At 56.2% G+C, this 17827-nt stretch overlaps 1 protein-coding gene across 1 annotated transcript; it reads right to left on the reverse strand.

The window, feature by feature from the left end:
• Positions 1 to 467: 467 nt before the first annotated feature.
• On the reverse strand, positions 468 to 17795 carry TRIP13 (thyroid hormone receptor interactor 13). The gene is made up of 13 exons (XM_043601880.1): positions 17537 to 17795; positions 16704 to 16869; positions 14905 to 15034; positions 14112 to 14167; positions 13324 to 13414; positions 11708 to 11780; positions 9135 to 9198; positions 8237 to 8323; positions 7888 to 7994; positions 5371 to 5524; positions 2933 to 3045; positions 1743 to 1812; positions 468 to 1364 (listed from the first exon to the last, which is right to left on the reverse strand). Exons 1-13 carry the CDS (start codon positions 17626 to 17628, stop codon positions 1269 to 1271), a joined length of 1299 nt encoding a protein of 432 aa, XP_043457815.1. The 5' UTR covers positions 17629 to 17795; the 3' UTR covers positions 468 to 1268.
• Between the last annotated feature and the right edge of the window lie 32 nt (positions 17796 to 17827).

The following is a 17827-nucleotide window of genomic DNA, read 5'->3' on the forward strand; positions in this document are numbered from 1 at the left end:
CTCCAGCGCTTAGATCTCGTTTTCTGCCCGCAGGGTCTGGCTCTGGAGCCCCTGCCCCTGCCGTCCCCAGTCCCTCGGGCTTCCCTTCCCCCTGCCTGTCTCCCTTACCCTGTCTTTCCCCCCATCTGCCCCGGCCCAGCCCCTGTCTCCTTCCTTCCATCCAGGCACCTGGACACCAGGCATTCCAGCAAAGTTGAGATGAGGTTGTCTCAGGGTCCCCCGCTCCTGGAGCACGGCGCGCCCCTCTTCTGACCCCGGTGCCCACAGACGCTGCTTTTACCCCCACTTCAGGGCTCGAGGAGGCCAGAGCCAGGCTCCAGGTTCCAGATGCGGCTCTTGGTGTCATTCCCATAAATGGTCACAGTCCCTTTTGACACCTCAAGGCATGAAACAGGCTAAAAGCTACATAATCACGGGAACGTCTCAATAGAATCCACATCGTCGGAGTGGAGACCCAACAAGAAAAGTTCTGGTGGAGTATGCTTTAATACTTAAAAAGCTCTGTAACAAAAACCAACGTGGTCTTCAAAACGTGTACAAAACATGAGCGTGAAATGGATTTGAGCGTCGGGTAAGCGCAAAGCACATCCTGTGAGGTGCGCCAAGCTCCAGCCAGCTTGCCGTGGGCGAGTGACGTGCCACCGCGCGCAGCCGCAATGCTACCGCAAAACGACGGGCAGGAAACCGTGCGACGCCGCCTGTCCTGGGGCCGAGCTGCGTGGCACGCACTCGCCCGATCCCCAAACTGCACCTTTCTCACAAATAGCACCTTTGTGCGAAGCCCACTCTTCCAGAATTGTTTTCTCCGTTTCTAGAACATAGGAATAGGGTTTTTTTTCTTACTCATTAGTCTCTGAACCATTTGTACCAAATAAATGAGGCTCAGGTCAGAGAGCAAAGGCCACCTCATATTTCAGCGACCCAGATGTTTTTAACGCTGGGATTACATTCTTATTTAAGACAACGTAGTTTTTTCTTTTGCTTCGTAAAGCCTGTGTTCATGGCCTATTTTAAACCAATTTTGTCAGCATTTTGCATCTGACTGTCTAGCGGCAGGATGGAGTGAGGACACCTAGACAGCAGAACTTGAATCATCTTTTGAAACAGTGAAAATGACAGGCCGACTCGTCTTAAAAACACGTCACATACGACACACTTCTTTGAACACCACTCAGCCTCGTGGGCTTCCGGCCCGGGCAGAGCGTTCGGAGACTTCTGGGCAGCGACGTCACCTGCCGACTGTGCCCACGATCATGGCGGGGTCCGGATCAGACGCAAGGCGAGAGCTGCTTCTTCTCTTCGAACTGCTTGTCCACTGCCAGAGACAGGGCTCGAAGGAAGCCCTCGATGGTGACAGTGGGGGCCTGGAAACAGACACGGGTATATGGGCCGGTCATGTCCCTGGTGAGGCTGCTGGCCGGCACCCCCAGTATGGGGCAGGGCGGGGGACTCCGAGGCCCTGCTCCGCGCGAGTCCATGGAGGGCCCAGTGTGAGCAGAGGTGTGTGAGACGCCCACAGGCCACCTCCTCGCTTCAGAGGCACCGAGGCCCTCCCGCCCAGAAGCCCATCGCTTAGGCATGGAGGTGAGTCAGATCCGTAACGGTGTTATGTGCAACTCCCCGCGAGGCCAGGCCCCGCCACACAGAGTGGTGGTGGGGGGCACACAGTGGCAGTGGGGGGCACCGAGCAGCGGTGGGGGGCACAGAGCGCTCAGAGGCAGGGGCGGCCATGGCGGACTCACCTGGACATACAGCGCATGAGCCAGAAAAGGGAGCTTTCTCAGGACGCGGCCGCTGAGACCCTCGCTCTTCCTGTGAACAGAACCGCGCTTGGGGACGGTTTCCCTCATCTCCGAAAGTCCCCTCCCCTATAGCTGGCCTCAAGGTGGGCTGGTGGCCCCCGGTCCTCAGCTCCTGCCCCAAGCGGGACAGGATGCTTGCCGCCCTGAGCTGCTAGCTGCCCAGGAGAGGCACACACGACATGGTGGGCACGCGGCCAGTGGCACGGATCCCGAGGAAACCAGGCTGGTCCCCATCAACTATTTTTGTCCAAGTGTCAGAACTGCCCTCTTCTGCCTCATCTTGACCAGTTTCCATCTCTTCAAGAGATAACCCGAAATATAGTTTCTTCAGGCTATCCCTTTGTTCAAAAGCTTCCACAAGCCTCACGGCTTCAGGATGAAGTTCAAACTCTGGTCACAACGTGGCCTCTGGGCCGCCAGCACCACCACCTGATCTCTGCCGTACAGCCCACCGCAAGTCCCCCACGGCCTTCCCCAGTCCTCTCCAGTTCGTCCAAATTCTAACCGTCCTTCACTCCACTGCAACTGTGCTCCACTCCATCTCCCCACCTTCCCTTCCCGCCACCCCTGGTCACCAAAGCCACGGGGGAGGTCGACCACGCTGCCAGCCACAGGCCCCCAGCACGTGTGCAGCCACTGGCGCTCAGGGGCCGAGCGCTCCCTCCTGACGCCTAGGGCTGCCGGGCCGCGTGCTTTCTCTGACTTCCCGAAGCACCAAACACAGACCCCTGCCGCTGTGTCCTCTGCTTACTCACCCAGAAGCTTCCACTTTTTCCTTCTCATCCATTTGTAAAAATTTAACAAATGCCGTTTTTTAAGAAATCAGGACTACGTCACGAGAGCCTCATCTGGATATCTATCTTTTCAGAGACAAACACAGCACTGCTTTTTACTTTCTAACGGTGCCTGTGGGAGGGTGGCGGACCTCTACGCTCTGGCCCAGGCGCCTGGGGCCCGGGCGGTCGGGGGCTCTCAAAGCTCTCCCAGCGCCTGTGCGACAGACGCCTCGGGGTCCCAGTCCCTGTCCTCTGACCCCAAACCACGACCCCAGGCTGCTGCAGTCAGCTACAACCGCCCATGACCACAACAAATGCACTTTTCTAGGTTATAAAGACGGAGGCAATGCACACCTTGAAATTTCACTCAAAAGGAGACTCAACCTTGACACGTTGTTTTCAATGAAGCCAATCATCTCCAGCTCCCGGAGGGTCAGCAGCTGCTGGCGAGGGTATATGATCTGACACTGGAGACAGACACAGGGCGTCACGGCGCGGTTCACGGGCAGAGTGCACAGTCGGCCACGGGACAGCAGCCCGTTCCTCAGAAACATCGCCTCCCCCAGAAAGGCAAGCACGGCCACGCCAGGACGCAGGCCGCTCCCCTCTCGCTCACACGCACGTCCCCGCTCCTTCAAACGCAGGTGAGAATATGGGTGACGGGACACGTCTCGGAGACTAGCGGGGACCCAGCCTCTTCTGTGCTTTTGATCAAGACGTGTCTTCACTACGTGTCAGGGCAGAGAGGGACTCGGAGGGGCTGAGGCCAGCCCGGTATTGGGTTTCAAAGGCGTATCACAACCCAGGGAAGCAGAGTCGAGCTCAGGAGTCAGGACTTGGCCTGCCTTTCAAGGAGGGTCTCCATTTTTTTTTTTTTTTTTTAGTATTTATTTGAGGGAGAGGGAGAGGGAGAGATAGGGAGAGGGAGAGGGAGAGGGAGAGGGAGAGGGAGAGGGAGAGGGAAAGAGAGAGAGAGACAGACAGACACACAGAATCCGAAGGAGGCTCCGGGCTCCAAGCTGACGGCACAGAGCCCGACGCGGGGCTCGAACCCACAAACCATGAGATCATGACCCGAGCCGCGCAGGCGCCCCTTCATTTGTTGTTTTTAAGACAAGACCGTTGCGTGGCAGGTGGCACAGCCTGACCCTGGATCTGGACTTCATTCCCTTGTGAGCCACGTGGCTGTACACGGGAGGCACTCTGCCAAGAAGCGGCACCTGACGGGGCGCCCAGGGACCAGCACCGAACGACTTCTAACGTGAACCGCTCTGACTTAGGGACCGGGAGAGAACGGGGAACAAACAGCTTTGTCCGCACGTTTTGGAGGTCTGGTGAAGGCTGTGAGTAAATTTAAGCAACAGGGTTTATGCCAGGAGTGTTCTCACCTTCCTGAGCCTCCCTGGGTCCCTGCAGCCTCCCCGGGACTGCCCCCCGCTGCCCCTCCGGGTGCACGCGACAACCGCGGGCTCCTGACGGAGTGGGCCAGGCACAGGCCGACAGCCTTCAGGACTGGCCAAATTTCCACTCCGTCATCAGAATGGCTTAACTTCCTGCAAACCGGTTGAGAACCCCTGTCCCACACACTCAGCTTCTAGAAAAAGTTCGTACGTTAACTGGCGAAACATCTCCCGGATGCGCAGCACAAGTAGGAGCGTGACCACCGCCGGGATCCCATCACGCTGACTTCTCGGCACCGACACTTTCCGGAGCTCACCTGGGACCTCAGGTCAAGGCTCCCTGGGGCCGCCACTTCCTCCGTGCCGCAGCAAAGTGGGACGGGGTGCACACGGCAGACCAGCCCTCCCATCCCTGTCAGGGGCTGTGTGATCCCCGCCGAAGCTCTGTGGCGCCGGGCTGGGGGTCGATCCCACCCCCGCCATCCTCTTACGACAACGTCATGCCAACGATCACCACGTAAATCCCCGTCCGTCGGTTGGCTTGGTTACTGCCTACCTCCCAGAATCAGGGTTCAGGAACGCTCCCCTGGGGGAAGGGACTGCCTGCCTCGGGCCTGCTGTGCCCACTGCCCTGGACTCCTAGCACCCAGGTTCTGCCTAGAGTGGTTTACGCCAGGCCCACCGGGAGCGCGCTACCTCGCCCACTGCTGTTGTGCTCACTGCTCGCCAGAACACGGGACTGAAGGGACATTAATGCCGTAGCTAATGATACACTGTGAACGGCAACCCAGTCAGATGACCCCTCTGTGAACTGTGACCTCCAGTCAGATGACATCCCTGTGACCTGTGGCCTCCAGTCAGGTCTCCCTATGAACTAGGACGTGTCCGGCAGGTTTCCACGCCCCTCCCGGCAGATCGATCGATCACATGATCACAATCATCACTTTGCACTAAAAGAGCAAAAATATAAAGTCGGTGGCCATAATTTCTTTTTTTTTAATTTTTTTTTTTACATTTATTTATTTTTGAGAAACAGAGTGAGACAAAGCGTGAGAGGAGGAGGGGCAGAGAGAGAAGGAGACACAGAATCTGAAGCAGGCTCCAGGCTCTGAGCAAGCGGTCAGCACAGAGCCTGATGCGGGGCTCGAACCCATGAACCGTGAGATCATGACCTGAGCCCAAGTCAGACGCTCAACTGACTGAGCCACCCAGGCACCCCAATAATTTCAACTATCAGCTCAACCTACGAAACACACCAACTGCAGTTTTCGACCTAAGATGGTTAATACCACGTTCAAGTAACTCATCCCATCTCGGAATTGGCGACTTTAACCCGTGTCAGGGAACTAAGGACACACGAGAAGCCCGGTTGGAAACAAAAACGCCCCGTACCTTCATCAGTTCTTCCAGACAGGAGAGGTAGATTTTGAAGATGGCTGCTGCAGAGGGCGGTCCGATGTACTGCCTGATGTCAGCCCTGTCCACGAAGGCCACGTCGATCCTCTCCGTGATGTTGGAAGTGGTCAGAATCACCACGTTGCAGTGCCTGGAGGCAGAGGAGTGAGCGCCAGTCGGCCGGTGCCTCAGTGATTCCACCACACCCCCCCACCCCCGTCCTTGAAGGTTCAGAATTCAGCCAGCGTCTCAGCCGGCTGCACCCCACGTGCCACACCCAGCCTAGGAGGCCTCCTGAGGCCCACACCTGAGTGCCTGCCGGGCCCCCAACTCCCACCAGGCTCTCTTGGCTGCAACACAGTGCGCTAAGGAGGTGTTGCTCCTGTCTTCCAGCAAGTTGTCCCAGACCCCCACTTGACTGTTCCCTCTCTTCCGTCAACTGTGGCATGACAAAACTCTCGTTTTTTCTTTTTTCTTCCTCCCCCCCACCCCAATTTTATTTTTATGTCTAGAGACAGGGAAAGTGTGTATGTGCAGGGCGGGGGGGGGGGGGGGGAGGGAGGGAGGGAGAGAGAGAAAGAGAAAGAGAGAGAGAGAGAGAAAGAGAGAGAGAGAGAGAGAGAGAGAGAGAAAGAAAGAGAGAGAGAGAGAGAGGGAGGGAGGGAGGGAGGGAATCCCAAGCAGGCTCCATGCTCAGCTTGGAGCCCAGTGCAGGGCTTGATCCCACGACCCGAGCCAGTATCAAAAGTCAGACACTTAACCGCCTGAGCCACCCAAGCACCCCCGGAGCTCTCACTTTGTGTGCAGCGCCCTGAGCACCCCATCGACCTGCCAGGGCACAGCCAGCTGAGCACTCGACGCGCAGCTCTCGGGACTCCCACACGCCGTGGAGCTGAGGTATTTATCCTGTTTACGGGCTGCTTCCCCTTTAGCTTCCAAAGGACAAGAGAGCCCCGCTGTCCAGTCTGTCGGCCAGCGTGGCCAGCACACGGCAGGCACAAGGCATCCCACGAGCACGCTTCCCAGGCCACTGGGCTTGGTGTGGGGGATGTGGCGATGCTCCCCCGGGGCCCGAGTCAACACACAGGCCAGGCCGCAGGAAGCGTGTGGCCTGGGGAGCCCCCAGGAAGGCCAGCTTCACCCAGTGTCTGGAAACAGGTGTGTAGTGCGGGGTGAGCAAGGGTGAGCCACTGAGGGTTAGGGGCAGGGAGTGTGCGGGTCACAGGAGTCCGGGCGGAGGGATGACACGGCTGGGATTCTTGTCTGGGGACGGGCTTTGTCCCAAAGAGTCAGACCCACACAAAGGAAGGCCTGGAAGGGTGGCCTAGAGGGGCCTGAACAGGAAGCGTGAAGTTAAGGGCACAGGAAGGGGTGAGGGCAACCGGAAACCCGTGCGTCTCCATTCCCTCCTGAGCCCCCACACCTGCCAGCGACAGGAGGGGCACTGGGACCCCACCTTCTGGCTCGAGCAGGGGCTGCACAGGGAGGACATCGGGTCAATGGGAACCCTGGAGGCGGGAGCTGCAGGGCTGAGTGAGCGCCCCGGGAGTGTCCGACGCCCAGTCTAGGTGGACCCGCAGGCCCGTGAGGGGTAACCAACAGAACAGGGAAGGAGGCTGACAGCAGAAACTAGGCGGTCTGGAGAGTGGAGGCAGGGGAAGGGTGGCTGGAGGTCTGACGGTGCGGAAAATTCCAGGGAGGGCAGATGGCTCTCAGGTAAGGGAGGGGCAGAAACCAGACTGAGGAGCAGGGGCGGGGCTGGGAGCAGAGCCCAGGGAGGAAGGAGGAGCGGCTACAGGGGCACATGGCTGGCCCCGAGCAGGGTGGAAGCAAGCAGGCCAGCAACAGCTGCGGCTCAGGAAATTACAGCCCCTCACAGCAGGTCGCAGGTCGTAAACCGCAAATGTACTGCGGGTGGCCCGGGAAACAGCCCACGACACGGTTCGGTTCCCCACCAGTCCACGCGGACAAGCTAGCTCTGCAGCCGGGCAGCCTCCCAGTGGGAGAGCGCTCCCGGGACCCACCGAGGGCTGCGATCCGGGGTGGGGGTGGGGGGTGGGGGCCCGGACCGAGTCAGGTTACGAGGAGTCACTCCCTAAAGCTGCACAGGCTCAGGGCACACTGACCACAGGCCCCGGACCTGCAAGGCTGGGCTGTGGAGACGTGAAATCTGGCCCCATGAAGCGCACGCGGGGGGCGCTCGCCTGTCCATCGCCAGCCCTGCAACGCCAACCAACACCGGGCGGTGCCGGCATCGGTGCCGGAGGGCGGCCGTGTTTCACGGTCACGCGCTTCTCCGCACGCTTGAGTTTCGCTTTATGTTTCCGATACCTTAGTGAAAGTACCTGCCCACGAAGTGGTGCATTTAGCAGATACACCGCCTCAGGTGTGGGAGAAGGGCCGAAACTCAGCAGCCGTGTGTCCACTCAGAGGAGCTGAGTAACGTGTAGAGGCGTGCGGCCACCTCACACCCTCCCTGTGGCTTCTCGCGTGAGACCACCGTGTCAGCATTACCTCTTAATCTGATCGATCTGGGTTAAGACGGCGTTGACCACACGGATGGCATCTGACGGCTCGGTACCTGCTCTGCAAGCGTTGCGGGCGGCCGTGAGGCTCTCCACCTGTGGGGACGGGGCGACAGGTCGGAAAGGACAGCACCCGACCCCAGGGGCAGCCGTGCGCTGCATCAACCGAGCAAGCGAGGGGCAAGCGAACGGGTACGCGTGAGCCCGCTATGCCAGGAGCTCGACGTGCGGGACGCCGGGCAGGAGAGGGCTGCGTGACAGGAGTGCCGGATGGAGGACGGACTCAGCCAGGGGTCCAATTTCCTCCAGTCACGGGTGTGATGTCCAGCTGCGCCTACCTCATCAATCAGCACGAACACCAGCGCATCTCTGTCATCGATCAAGTCCTGAATCTTCTGGAACATCTTCGTTACCAGCTTGCCACTCTGGAACCAAAACACTCCTTTAATGTTGACTTGTACGCTTCACGCCGCCTGCTGCACACCCTCATCTGCCGTCCCTGCCCAGCCTCGTTATGACCCCAGGGGGCCCCACGAGCCCATTGCCTCCTGACGGCCCCCCGGAGGAATCCCTAAATCCCAGGAGCCAGGGCCACACGGGAGAGGCCGACCCACACGATCCCCTTGCCCCGCTCCACGTGCCGGGAAGCGCGCTCGAGCCCACGCTGGCTCAGCCCTGAGCCGCCTGGCACACACAGGTGCCTCAGCGCCCTCCCTCCTTCCTTTTGCCTGCCATCCACACCACCAGGAACAAGATGGGTCACGGATGCAAGCTAAGGGCACTCCTTACGGGTGCTCCGCGTCCTGGCTCACCACCCTCTGGAGGGATGTTTACACCGGTGCCCGGGCAGAGCTCTCCTGTGCTGAGAGGCACCTGCAACATCACCTTGGCCGAGCCCCACGGTTCGGACAGAGGAACACAGAGGAACGAGGCTCAGAGCCCTGAGGGCGTGCTCTCTGAGGATGCAGCCCTCTGCTGAACGCAGGTCCCGTCCTCAGAGAAAGCTGAGTGTCTGTCCCGCCCAAAGGTCTGGATGCCACCAGCAGAGGGTACTCTCGGGCCTATTTCCAAGTTACCGCTCAGTTCTGGAACTTCCCTCCGACCGCGAGTCCGCCCTACTGTCCCGTTACCTACTTCTGTCTGAAGCTCTCGGAGGAGAGTTTACCTACTCTACGAGACAGCCGTCCAACTACATGGTTGACAATGCCGACAAGCAGAAGCGATGCTGATACTTACTTCCGAAAACCACTTAGAGAAGAGGCTGTGGCTGTTTATTTCAATTAATTGGCCGTACCGGTACCTGAGATGATAAAACAGAGTTACAACGAGTGGCTTCCAAATCGCTCCTACGGCACCCACAGGGGCGGCAACACTTCCGCTTTAACCCAGCATCCCTCCGCTGCCCGCTAACTGGTTAAGTCACCACAGCTACCAACGAGGGCTGGTGCAGCAGCCTGCGCAAGTACTTACGACCATCTAACAACATGCAATCAGCGGTCCTGGCTGAAGCAAACTAAGGGTTTTGAACTGGAAAACATCTCTGCATCAAAACAACTTTTCATCTGCTTGTAACTGACGTCTCAGGTGCTCTAAGAAGCGTCACCAGCAGTAACGTGGTAGCAAAACAAAACGTAACCGTCAGGCGTTTTCTGGCCAGAGCTGAACGTGTTTTCCTCCCTCCATAAACCCGACGAGTGGACAATCTGTTTCCCAGCAAAAACTCACTTCCTGTGGACCCCGGGGCCACGGGGCACCCGGAGGCCCCGATGTCAGCCTCAGTATATACTGACAGACTGCAATCTAGCACTGGTCCTCTGTGCACACGGGACACCTGGATGCACTTAGTTCTAACTAAAATCAAACAGGGAGCGAGACGGGGGCAGAAGGGAAGCCGAGCCCCGTCCCCGATGCCTCAAAAGTCCACATGAGAAAGACAACCCCTTTCAAAAAATTGCAACTGGCTATCCGCTAATTCTGTTTACCAAAGAGGGGAGAGACAGACAACCTAATGGAATAAAGACTGGGTTGAATACTGAACAAAATCAACCCTAAGGCATTTCCATCAGGTGAGCAACAAAGGCTTGCTAAGGTGTCTCTCTGGCATTTCTAAGCCACAAAATAAATGCGTATTTCCAGACGGTTGTACTGCAGGAAGTTTTCTTTCTTGAGGTAACATCTTCAGTGTCCAGTGTTTCAGGTAACGGCTCCAAGAGATCTGCAAGGCACAGATGCACCTCGGCAGGTCAAGACAAAACCAAGTTGCTCACACAGAATAAAAGGTAGAAAGAGAGCAACTTCCCTACACAAAAATACTCACGGGACATTTTTGAAAGGGAAGAAAATAAAGTATTCGTCCTAGGATACACGCTGGAGTAACAAGTCTCAGATCAATCCCCTGAATTAACCGGAAAAGGAGACGAAATCATCGCAACAGCAACAGCATCTGTGAGTGGCGCCAGACAGCAGGCGTCAGGACTGTCACCCAGACAGGAGCGAGGGAGCCCGCAAGCGCTCTGGCTCTCTGCCTACAGCGCCTTCCGACCGCGACCCTGGAGGGGACCCAAGACGTGCACAGCCACCGCGCTGACTTGGACACAGAGGTCAGAGTTTGAGGAGCCTGAGGCAGCTGTAGGCTGCAGAGCAGAGTTCCAGAGGGGAGGTAGACACGCAGGAGTAAAGCTCCGGGAATCGTCACGGGGTCCCTCTGGGTCTTTGCTGACACTCGGGCGTGTGTGAATATGGAAATCCCAATCGGCTGGAGAGCCGTGAGGGGCACGGCTCCTGGGGCTCACAGGCTGGGAAGCTCGAGTTCCCAATGGCCAACGTGCACAGTACCCGCTATCACTCAGGGTGCCCAAGTGAGATCCCAGAAGGGCCTCACTTCACTATTAAGTCTGGACTCCTTTCCAGTAAAGCTTAAAAACAAACCTCAAAAGGGTTGCCCTAAATCACAAATGCAATGCCTAGCGGAACAAAACCCGACAACAACAATGTCTGCACTCAACCAAAACTTACCTGACAGCACAAGCAGAAACGGACCCCGAACCAGGAGAAACGCCAGTCAACAGAAAGACCCGGAACTGACAACAAGGATGGACTTAGCAGGGAAAGTTGTGAAATGGTGACCACACACCGGCTCAAACATTTTAACACGAGGATAATGCGGAAAATTGAAAAGTATAAAAGGAACCAGGTGGAACAGCCGGAAAAGAAAAACATGCAAACAGAAATGAAAATGTCACTGAATTAAAAGCAGATCTGACATCTTAGAAAACTGCCCAAAATGCAACACAGAAAATTCTAAAATCCTCAAAGAAAAAAAGCCACATCGGTGGCCCAGGGGAGAATATCAGACAGCTGAACACGCAAATAAATGGGTCTGTTCCTAGAAAGTGAGTGTGTGTAGGGGGAATTCGTTGAGAAAATAACGGCCGAATGGTGTCTAAACGCAAGGACATCATAAGCCCCGAGAGAGACGGAACTCAAGGAGAAACAGACAAACCCACCCCTGGCTTGGCCATGCCTCTCTCAGGCAACAGGATGGGAAACCGTCAGCGAGAGCAGCAAGCATCCGGCCCTGAGAGCGGACTGCATTCTGACACACACGTGGGACAGTCACCCAAAGAGCACGTGCTGATTGTTAAAGGAAGCGCCGTAAACGTAAAAGACTGAGACTCTTAACTCAGAACAGTGCTCAGTACGGGAGTGAATAAAGGAAAATTAGGAAGAAATAAACAGCTTCCATGTCACACATGAAAAGCAAGCGACCCGGTCCTGCTGCTCCCCTTTCTCGAATTACCAGAAGTTACCTGCTCGAAAGTCTGATGGTCAATTTCTGGGCTAGTGCCTTACACAGGGATGTTTTTCCAGTTCCCGGAGGACCTGTAACAAAACCCAAGCAGATGTGTTTTTCAGTCAGCGTGGTAACAAATCCCTTAAAACAACGGGAGCTGCGTTATCCCCGGCACACACAACAAGGAGTGGGGCTCAGAGCTCCGAATGCTGTTACCCCAAGTACCGCCGGGCAGCCCACAAAGAAGTCGGCTAGCAGCGTGCGTGCTGCAAAATATTAACACGCTTCCCAAGGCTTTCCCTTTTTCTCCTTGTCTGACCTCGGCCTGTGTTTCCACTCTTGGCTTCCACGTCCCCAACACAGCATCGCCTCCCGGCCCGTGCGTCCCCTCAGCATCCAGAGCGAGCACATCTCCTGGTCTCCAACTTCGCTGACACCCTCCTTGTCCCCACACGTCCTCTAGAAAACCCACTCGCTAAGTCACCTCGTGAAAGGTCAAACACCTTTCATGACAAGCATCTGGATCCTTAAGGCACTGATGTTTGTCATTCCTGCAGCCCACAGCATCCCCGTCTTCCACGGCAGCCCACACTAAACCAGAAGAGCAGCAGGCGAAGCCCTGCTCGTACAGCTTCTTGCCCCGTGTGCCACTGAGCAGGAGGCCTGGCAGCAGCTGAGACGCCAACACAGAGGGACAAATGCATCTACCAGAAGATGCAGACGCTTTCAAATCTGATCTGCGTGCATTCTTGATAATTAAAGAAGAAACATAGAGCCGATTCCAAATGGGAAATACTTGATTTCACTAATCAAAATACCCACGGATGGTCTGCTCAGAACCCAGTATCAGGACAATATGCTGAGATTATCTGCAGTTTAAAAGGCCCCGTGTTGGGGGTGCCTGGGTGGTTCGGTTAAGCATCTGAACCTTGATTTCGGCTCAGGCCAAGATCTCACAGTTTGTGAGACTGAACCCCGAGTTGGGCTCTGTGCTGACAGCGTGGAGCCTTTTCGGGATTCTCTCTCCCGCTCTCTCTCTCTGCCCTTCCCCCACTCGTGCGCTCTGTCTCAAAACAAAGAAATACAATCTTAGAAGAAAATAAAAGATTTTTAAGACTCCACGGAAGCATATGGTCTTAACTGGTCTCAGAAGCTAATCACCCCCACCTCACTATTATTTGGGCATTCTCTCGATTTCTTTCTAACCAGGAACATCAAGAAAAAATCCAATGTTCTCCTCTGAGAAGATTCAGACAGAATTTCAGTGAAGCAGGGCTGTTGCGGTTTATGGTCACAAAGCGAAGCCCTGGGAATACTACAAAAACGTGAGGCAGTTCCTGCCCTAAGGACTGTACGATCACTTGGGGGAATTAGGCAGTTATGTGAAAAGTTTAATAATAACATAGAAGAGTCACAAGGCAGAGACCAGGCAGCTGCCGAGTGAAGGGTCAGGTGACACATGCCCAGGGTAATGTGAGCTAGAGTGGCTTCTCAGGGAGGGGACATTACAGGACAGCTCTGGCTGCATCAGAGAACAGAACTGTAACCCCTTGAAGGTCAGCGGGACAAGTAAAAAAGCCTGACTTCACACGGTTGACCTGGTTAAATAAAGAAAACCCCACACGCTCTTACCGTGAAGCAGCACCACCCGGTTCCAGGCGATGAGATTGCTGTCGACGTTCTTGTCTGAAAACAGCAAGGTTGTCATCACGTAATCGAGGAGCTGAGCGAAGAAAGGTAAAATGCACATGGAGGTGTGGACAAGGCAAAGGTTCCCACCAGATGTGCCGGAGGAGAGGGGCCGGGCGCCAGACCACCCACCCCTCGGCGACTGCTGGCGCCGAGTGCCGGATGCTTCACAGGCTTTCGTTTTGGAAGAAACTCCAAACGTACGAGACCAGGTTGGCTGCTGCTACTCTAAGTATGCAGACAAACACAGGGGTCCCGCCAAAGGACAAGACTTAGCAAGTGATGAGTGGGCTCCTACCTCTGGGACAACACAGCAGCGGGCAAGCCACAGCACATTCACTTAGGACCACAGCCAGGACTGTGGCCGCGTAGCCCGGGTGATGCGGGGGATGGACTTCTAGTGTCCCCCACGGCATGGAGGACCCTTCCCCTTGAAGGGGGCTCAGACGAGCTGGCGCTTGCTCAGACCTGCCGACCTGCTCTGTCTGCCCCTTGGCCCTGCCTCCTCAGTCCCAGTGCGTTAAAAGCACAATCCGGTGAAGGCTGTCTTTACATTCTGCACCCTCCTCTTCCTCCCCCATGGGACAGACACCCGGGACACGGGCTGCCAGGAGCCATAAATTCCCAAAAGCCTATTTGAGTCACGGGGCTCCAAGATGCTGGAGGGCAACACAATATTGATCCCAACTCAAACAGCCGGGACTTCCTGCAAAATCAGCACGGCAACTTACATGAGATTTGACTTCCACATCATATACCAGGCTGTCCCAAAGCCCATGGAATTCAGCTGGGAGAGAGGAAAACAAAAACCTAATTTTAGGAAAACAAGCACCACAATGACCAGTGAGGTCTGCCCCGAGTCACTGACGCTCTCCACCGCACCACACACCACAGGCCGAGAGTCTCGTTACCGGCAAATTAAATGTTTGAGTTGTTTCTTAAAAGTTTAATTTTTCTTTACAGATGCAAAATCACTGCCAGTCACTCAGCTTTCAACAGACAACCGAATGGAGTACGGAGTTACTTTTTCATCACGTGGCCACGCGCAATTATCTCTTGTGGACCTGAGCTCTCCCACAAGCACATAGACTGCCCCACCGTCCTCCCAGCAGCCAGCACTTGGGTGGGGCAGAGGCAGGTCTGGGCCGGCTGTCACGACACCACACGTAAACGCTGAGGACTCCACCGGCTAGAACCAAGGCAAAGTCCACAGGGAAGCACGGAGAAGGCAGGAGGAAGGAAGGGGCCGGCAGGTGACCAACCGGGAAGGAAAGAGCACCTCCGGATTCTCAGCACCATCTCTGAGGGACCCGCCTGCAGGAACACAGCCTCACAATGGAGACCCCTGCTTTCATCTTCTGTGATGCGCTCTCTGTTCCACAAGAAAAAAAACACCCCAAAAGCCTACAAAACAGATGGATGAATACAACCTCCTCAGCTAACTGCCGTGGAGAGAGCAGGCCACATGCCGACCCCTGACTTCGTGTCCCAGGTGCGTACTGCCCGGCGCCAGTGCTCACGCACCTGCGGGCAGGACCCAGTGACTCGCCGCAGTTATGTTCTCGGTCTCCTCCTCCAGAGTCTCACTGCTGGGGCCGCCCTCATTCAGCTGGAAGACGTGAAGTGAAATCGTGCAGGCACCCAAGTCGATGGGCTGTGATGAGAGGGAGAGCAATCAACGCACACAGACTGAACTCCCTTCCCAATTCTAGCCATGACAATTACCCGGTAACGTCCAAAAATAAAAATTGAATATGCAGAACGTTAGAAACTCGTTCGTAGATTAGGAAAAAAGCCGATCATATTCAGATTCGGTATCAACTCTTTAAGATGTTTCTCTCTCCCCTTTTGACTAAAAAACTACCTTATTGTTCTTCGTAATCATGAAAATTGCGTGGTTGGTGAAAACATACAAACGATACAGAATGAAGTTTGTCAAAGTCGCCCATCCAACCTCACACGCGCCCTGGTCTATCACACAGCCACATGTACTTGACCAAAAACGGATTCAACCACACAGTTTTCTAACTGGGCCTTTCCCGCTTCTTTTTCACAGCTATGTCGTATTTACTGTGATCCTATCATCTGCTTAGTCAACCTCTGACTGGCGGATAACCAAGATATTTCGAGTTGTCAGCTACTATTAACAACGTATAGAAAGTCGCCCTTGCACTTCTACAAAACCACATAATTACGTCTGAAGATGAATTTCTCTAGGTGAACAGGCAGAGCCAAAGATGAGAACGTTAAAACGTCTAATCGCTGGCCCCAGCACCCTCCACTGAGGCTGCGTTAACCTGTCCTCCCTCAGTAGCGTGGAGAGCGCCTCTGTGTCCTCCAAGCTGTCCAAAATCAAGTATGATGGGTAAAAGTCACAAAGCCACGGGGCACCTGGGTGGCTCAGTCGGTTGAGCGTCCGACTTCAGCTCAGGTCATGATCTCACCATTCGGGGGTTCGAGCCCCGGGTCGGGCTCTGTGCTGACTACTCAGAGCCTAGAGCCTGCTTCGGATTCTGGGTCTCCCCCCTCTCGGCCCCTCCCCTGCTCATGCTCTGTCTCTCAAAAATAAACATTAAAAAATTTTTTTAAAAAACCCCAAAACTGACAAAGACACAAACGTTAGTCCCAGTATAAGAAAGGAGAGGTCCACCTTCTAAGCAAACTTTTGGGGCCAAACCAATGCTTCCCAACTGATTCTAAGACACGAGCCATGCGGATAGAGGGGATGTATCAGACACTGGGTTGTTTGTACAGTGACAAAAAGGTCCCAACACACCCACCCTCTCCCACAAAGATGGTGGGCGAGGCCGTCCGCACGCCAGACTAGACGAAGCCCTTCTCCACGGAAGGCCCATCTCATCCCTCAGCCCCCATGCCTCCTACAGTCTATGCCGGTGGAGCGGTCCATGGACCTCTGCTGCCTGCAAGGACAGAGAGCAGGGACGGAGGCCTCATCAGCACAGCCCATTCCGCGGCGCTGCGTTCTGCTTTCCCAATGGTCCCCCTACTGTGCTGTGAGCATCCTGACCCCGGGGCCAGCCCACTCCCAGCACCTGGCTGTTCCCAGACAAAGCAACAGATAAACGAACCACTTTCTGACAACACACCACCAAAGCAGCGAGCAGACATCCGTGATACTGACGTTGTTTTTTTTTTTTTTTTTTTTTTTTTAAGGTAAACTCAACACCCGACGTGGGGCTTGAACCTATGAACCCAGGATCAAGATCGCATGATCTGCTAAATGAGCCAGCCTGGTGCCCCCATGACACTGACTTTGTATTCGACTATGGATTAGCGATTTTTTGGCAATATGAATTAGTCACCTGTGGGTCTTTAACCTTCAACTCTGTGTCAACAATAGACACAGACTGCACGTTTCTGCTCAGAAAAGGATCATCAAACTCGGTCCACGTGTAGTCACCAAACACAATGTTATGTCTGTTGAGCAGCTTTCTAACGCTCAGCTTTATATCTTCTTTTTTGGCAGTGCTGGGAACACAAGACACAGAGGTCAGGATGGTAACAAGTGCCTTCCACAAAATCAGGCCTTTCAGAGCACAGCGGTGGGCTCGCCTGGGGGTCAGCCCCAAGCCAAGCCCTGCCCTCCATCCGCCAAGAGGCCACAGCAACAGCTCCTGCCACCCGGGGCTGCCCCAACGGAAGATCAGCCAGGACACACAGGCGCCGCGAGCTCTCGCTAGTGCTGCTACTGTTAGGAACCAAGGCACAAAGCTCCCACAGCCGTGGGGTTGCAGCCCGAGTCCGCATTTTAACAAAAGCCCGAGGCCTGTGATTCACGTGGGAAAACTCTGACACTTTGGGACTGGCATTCGAGGCTTCCAGGACGCCGACAGGTTCTGGACCGTACCTGCCTCCGCCCCCACCTCCCACACTGCCCCAGCCGGCCTCCCCCTCGGCGGCAGGCAGGCCCCCGGGAGGGTCCACCCTCCCGGGCGCCTGCCCCACGCAAGCCACACCCAGACCCCTCTGAAAGCTGCGGACCACGGGGGTTCGCCTGGGGTCCTGAGAGATCAGGTGGTGGGCGGCTGGGGTGACCGAACGGCCCGACAAACGCCAGGTCCGAGGATAACGTGCACACGCGCCCCTTCCTCCCCGGGCCCGTCCGGCTCCGCTTGGGTGCGGCGCCCGGGCTCACCTGCCGCTCCGCTGGTGCACCTCCACGTGGACGGTCGGCGCCTCGGCCACGCACGGCAGCGCCTGCTTCAGGTCGCCCACGGCCTCGTCCATGGCGCCGCCTGGAGCAGCGGGGACCCGGCCGGAGCGTGGCCGCCGCCGCCGCCTCGCGCCCCGAGCCGCCGCCGCCGCCGCCGCCACCGCCCGGGCCGCCACCGCCCGGGCCTGTCCAGCCGTCAGCCCTCCCGCCCGCGCTTGAAAGTGCCGCGCGCGGCGCACCGCCCTCTGACCCGGAAGCGCTGGGCGCCGGCGG

Source organism: Prionailurus bengalensis, chromosome A1 (genome assembly GCF_016509475.1).
Source record: "Prionailurus bengalensis isolate Pbe53 chromosome A1, Fcat_Pben_1.1_paternal_pri, whole genome shotgun sequence".
Lineage (NCBI taxonomy): Eukaryota > Metazoa > Chordata > Mammalia > Carnivora > Felidae > Prionailurus > Prionailurus bengalensis.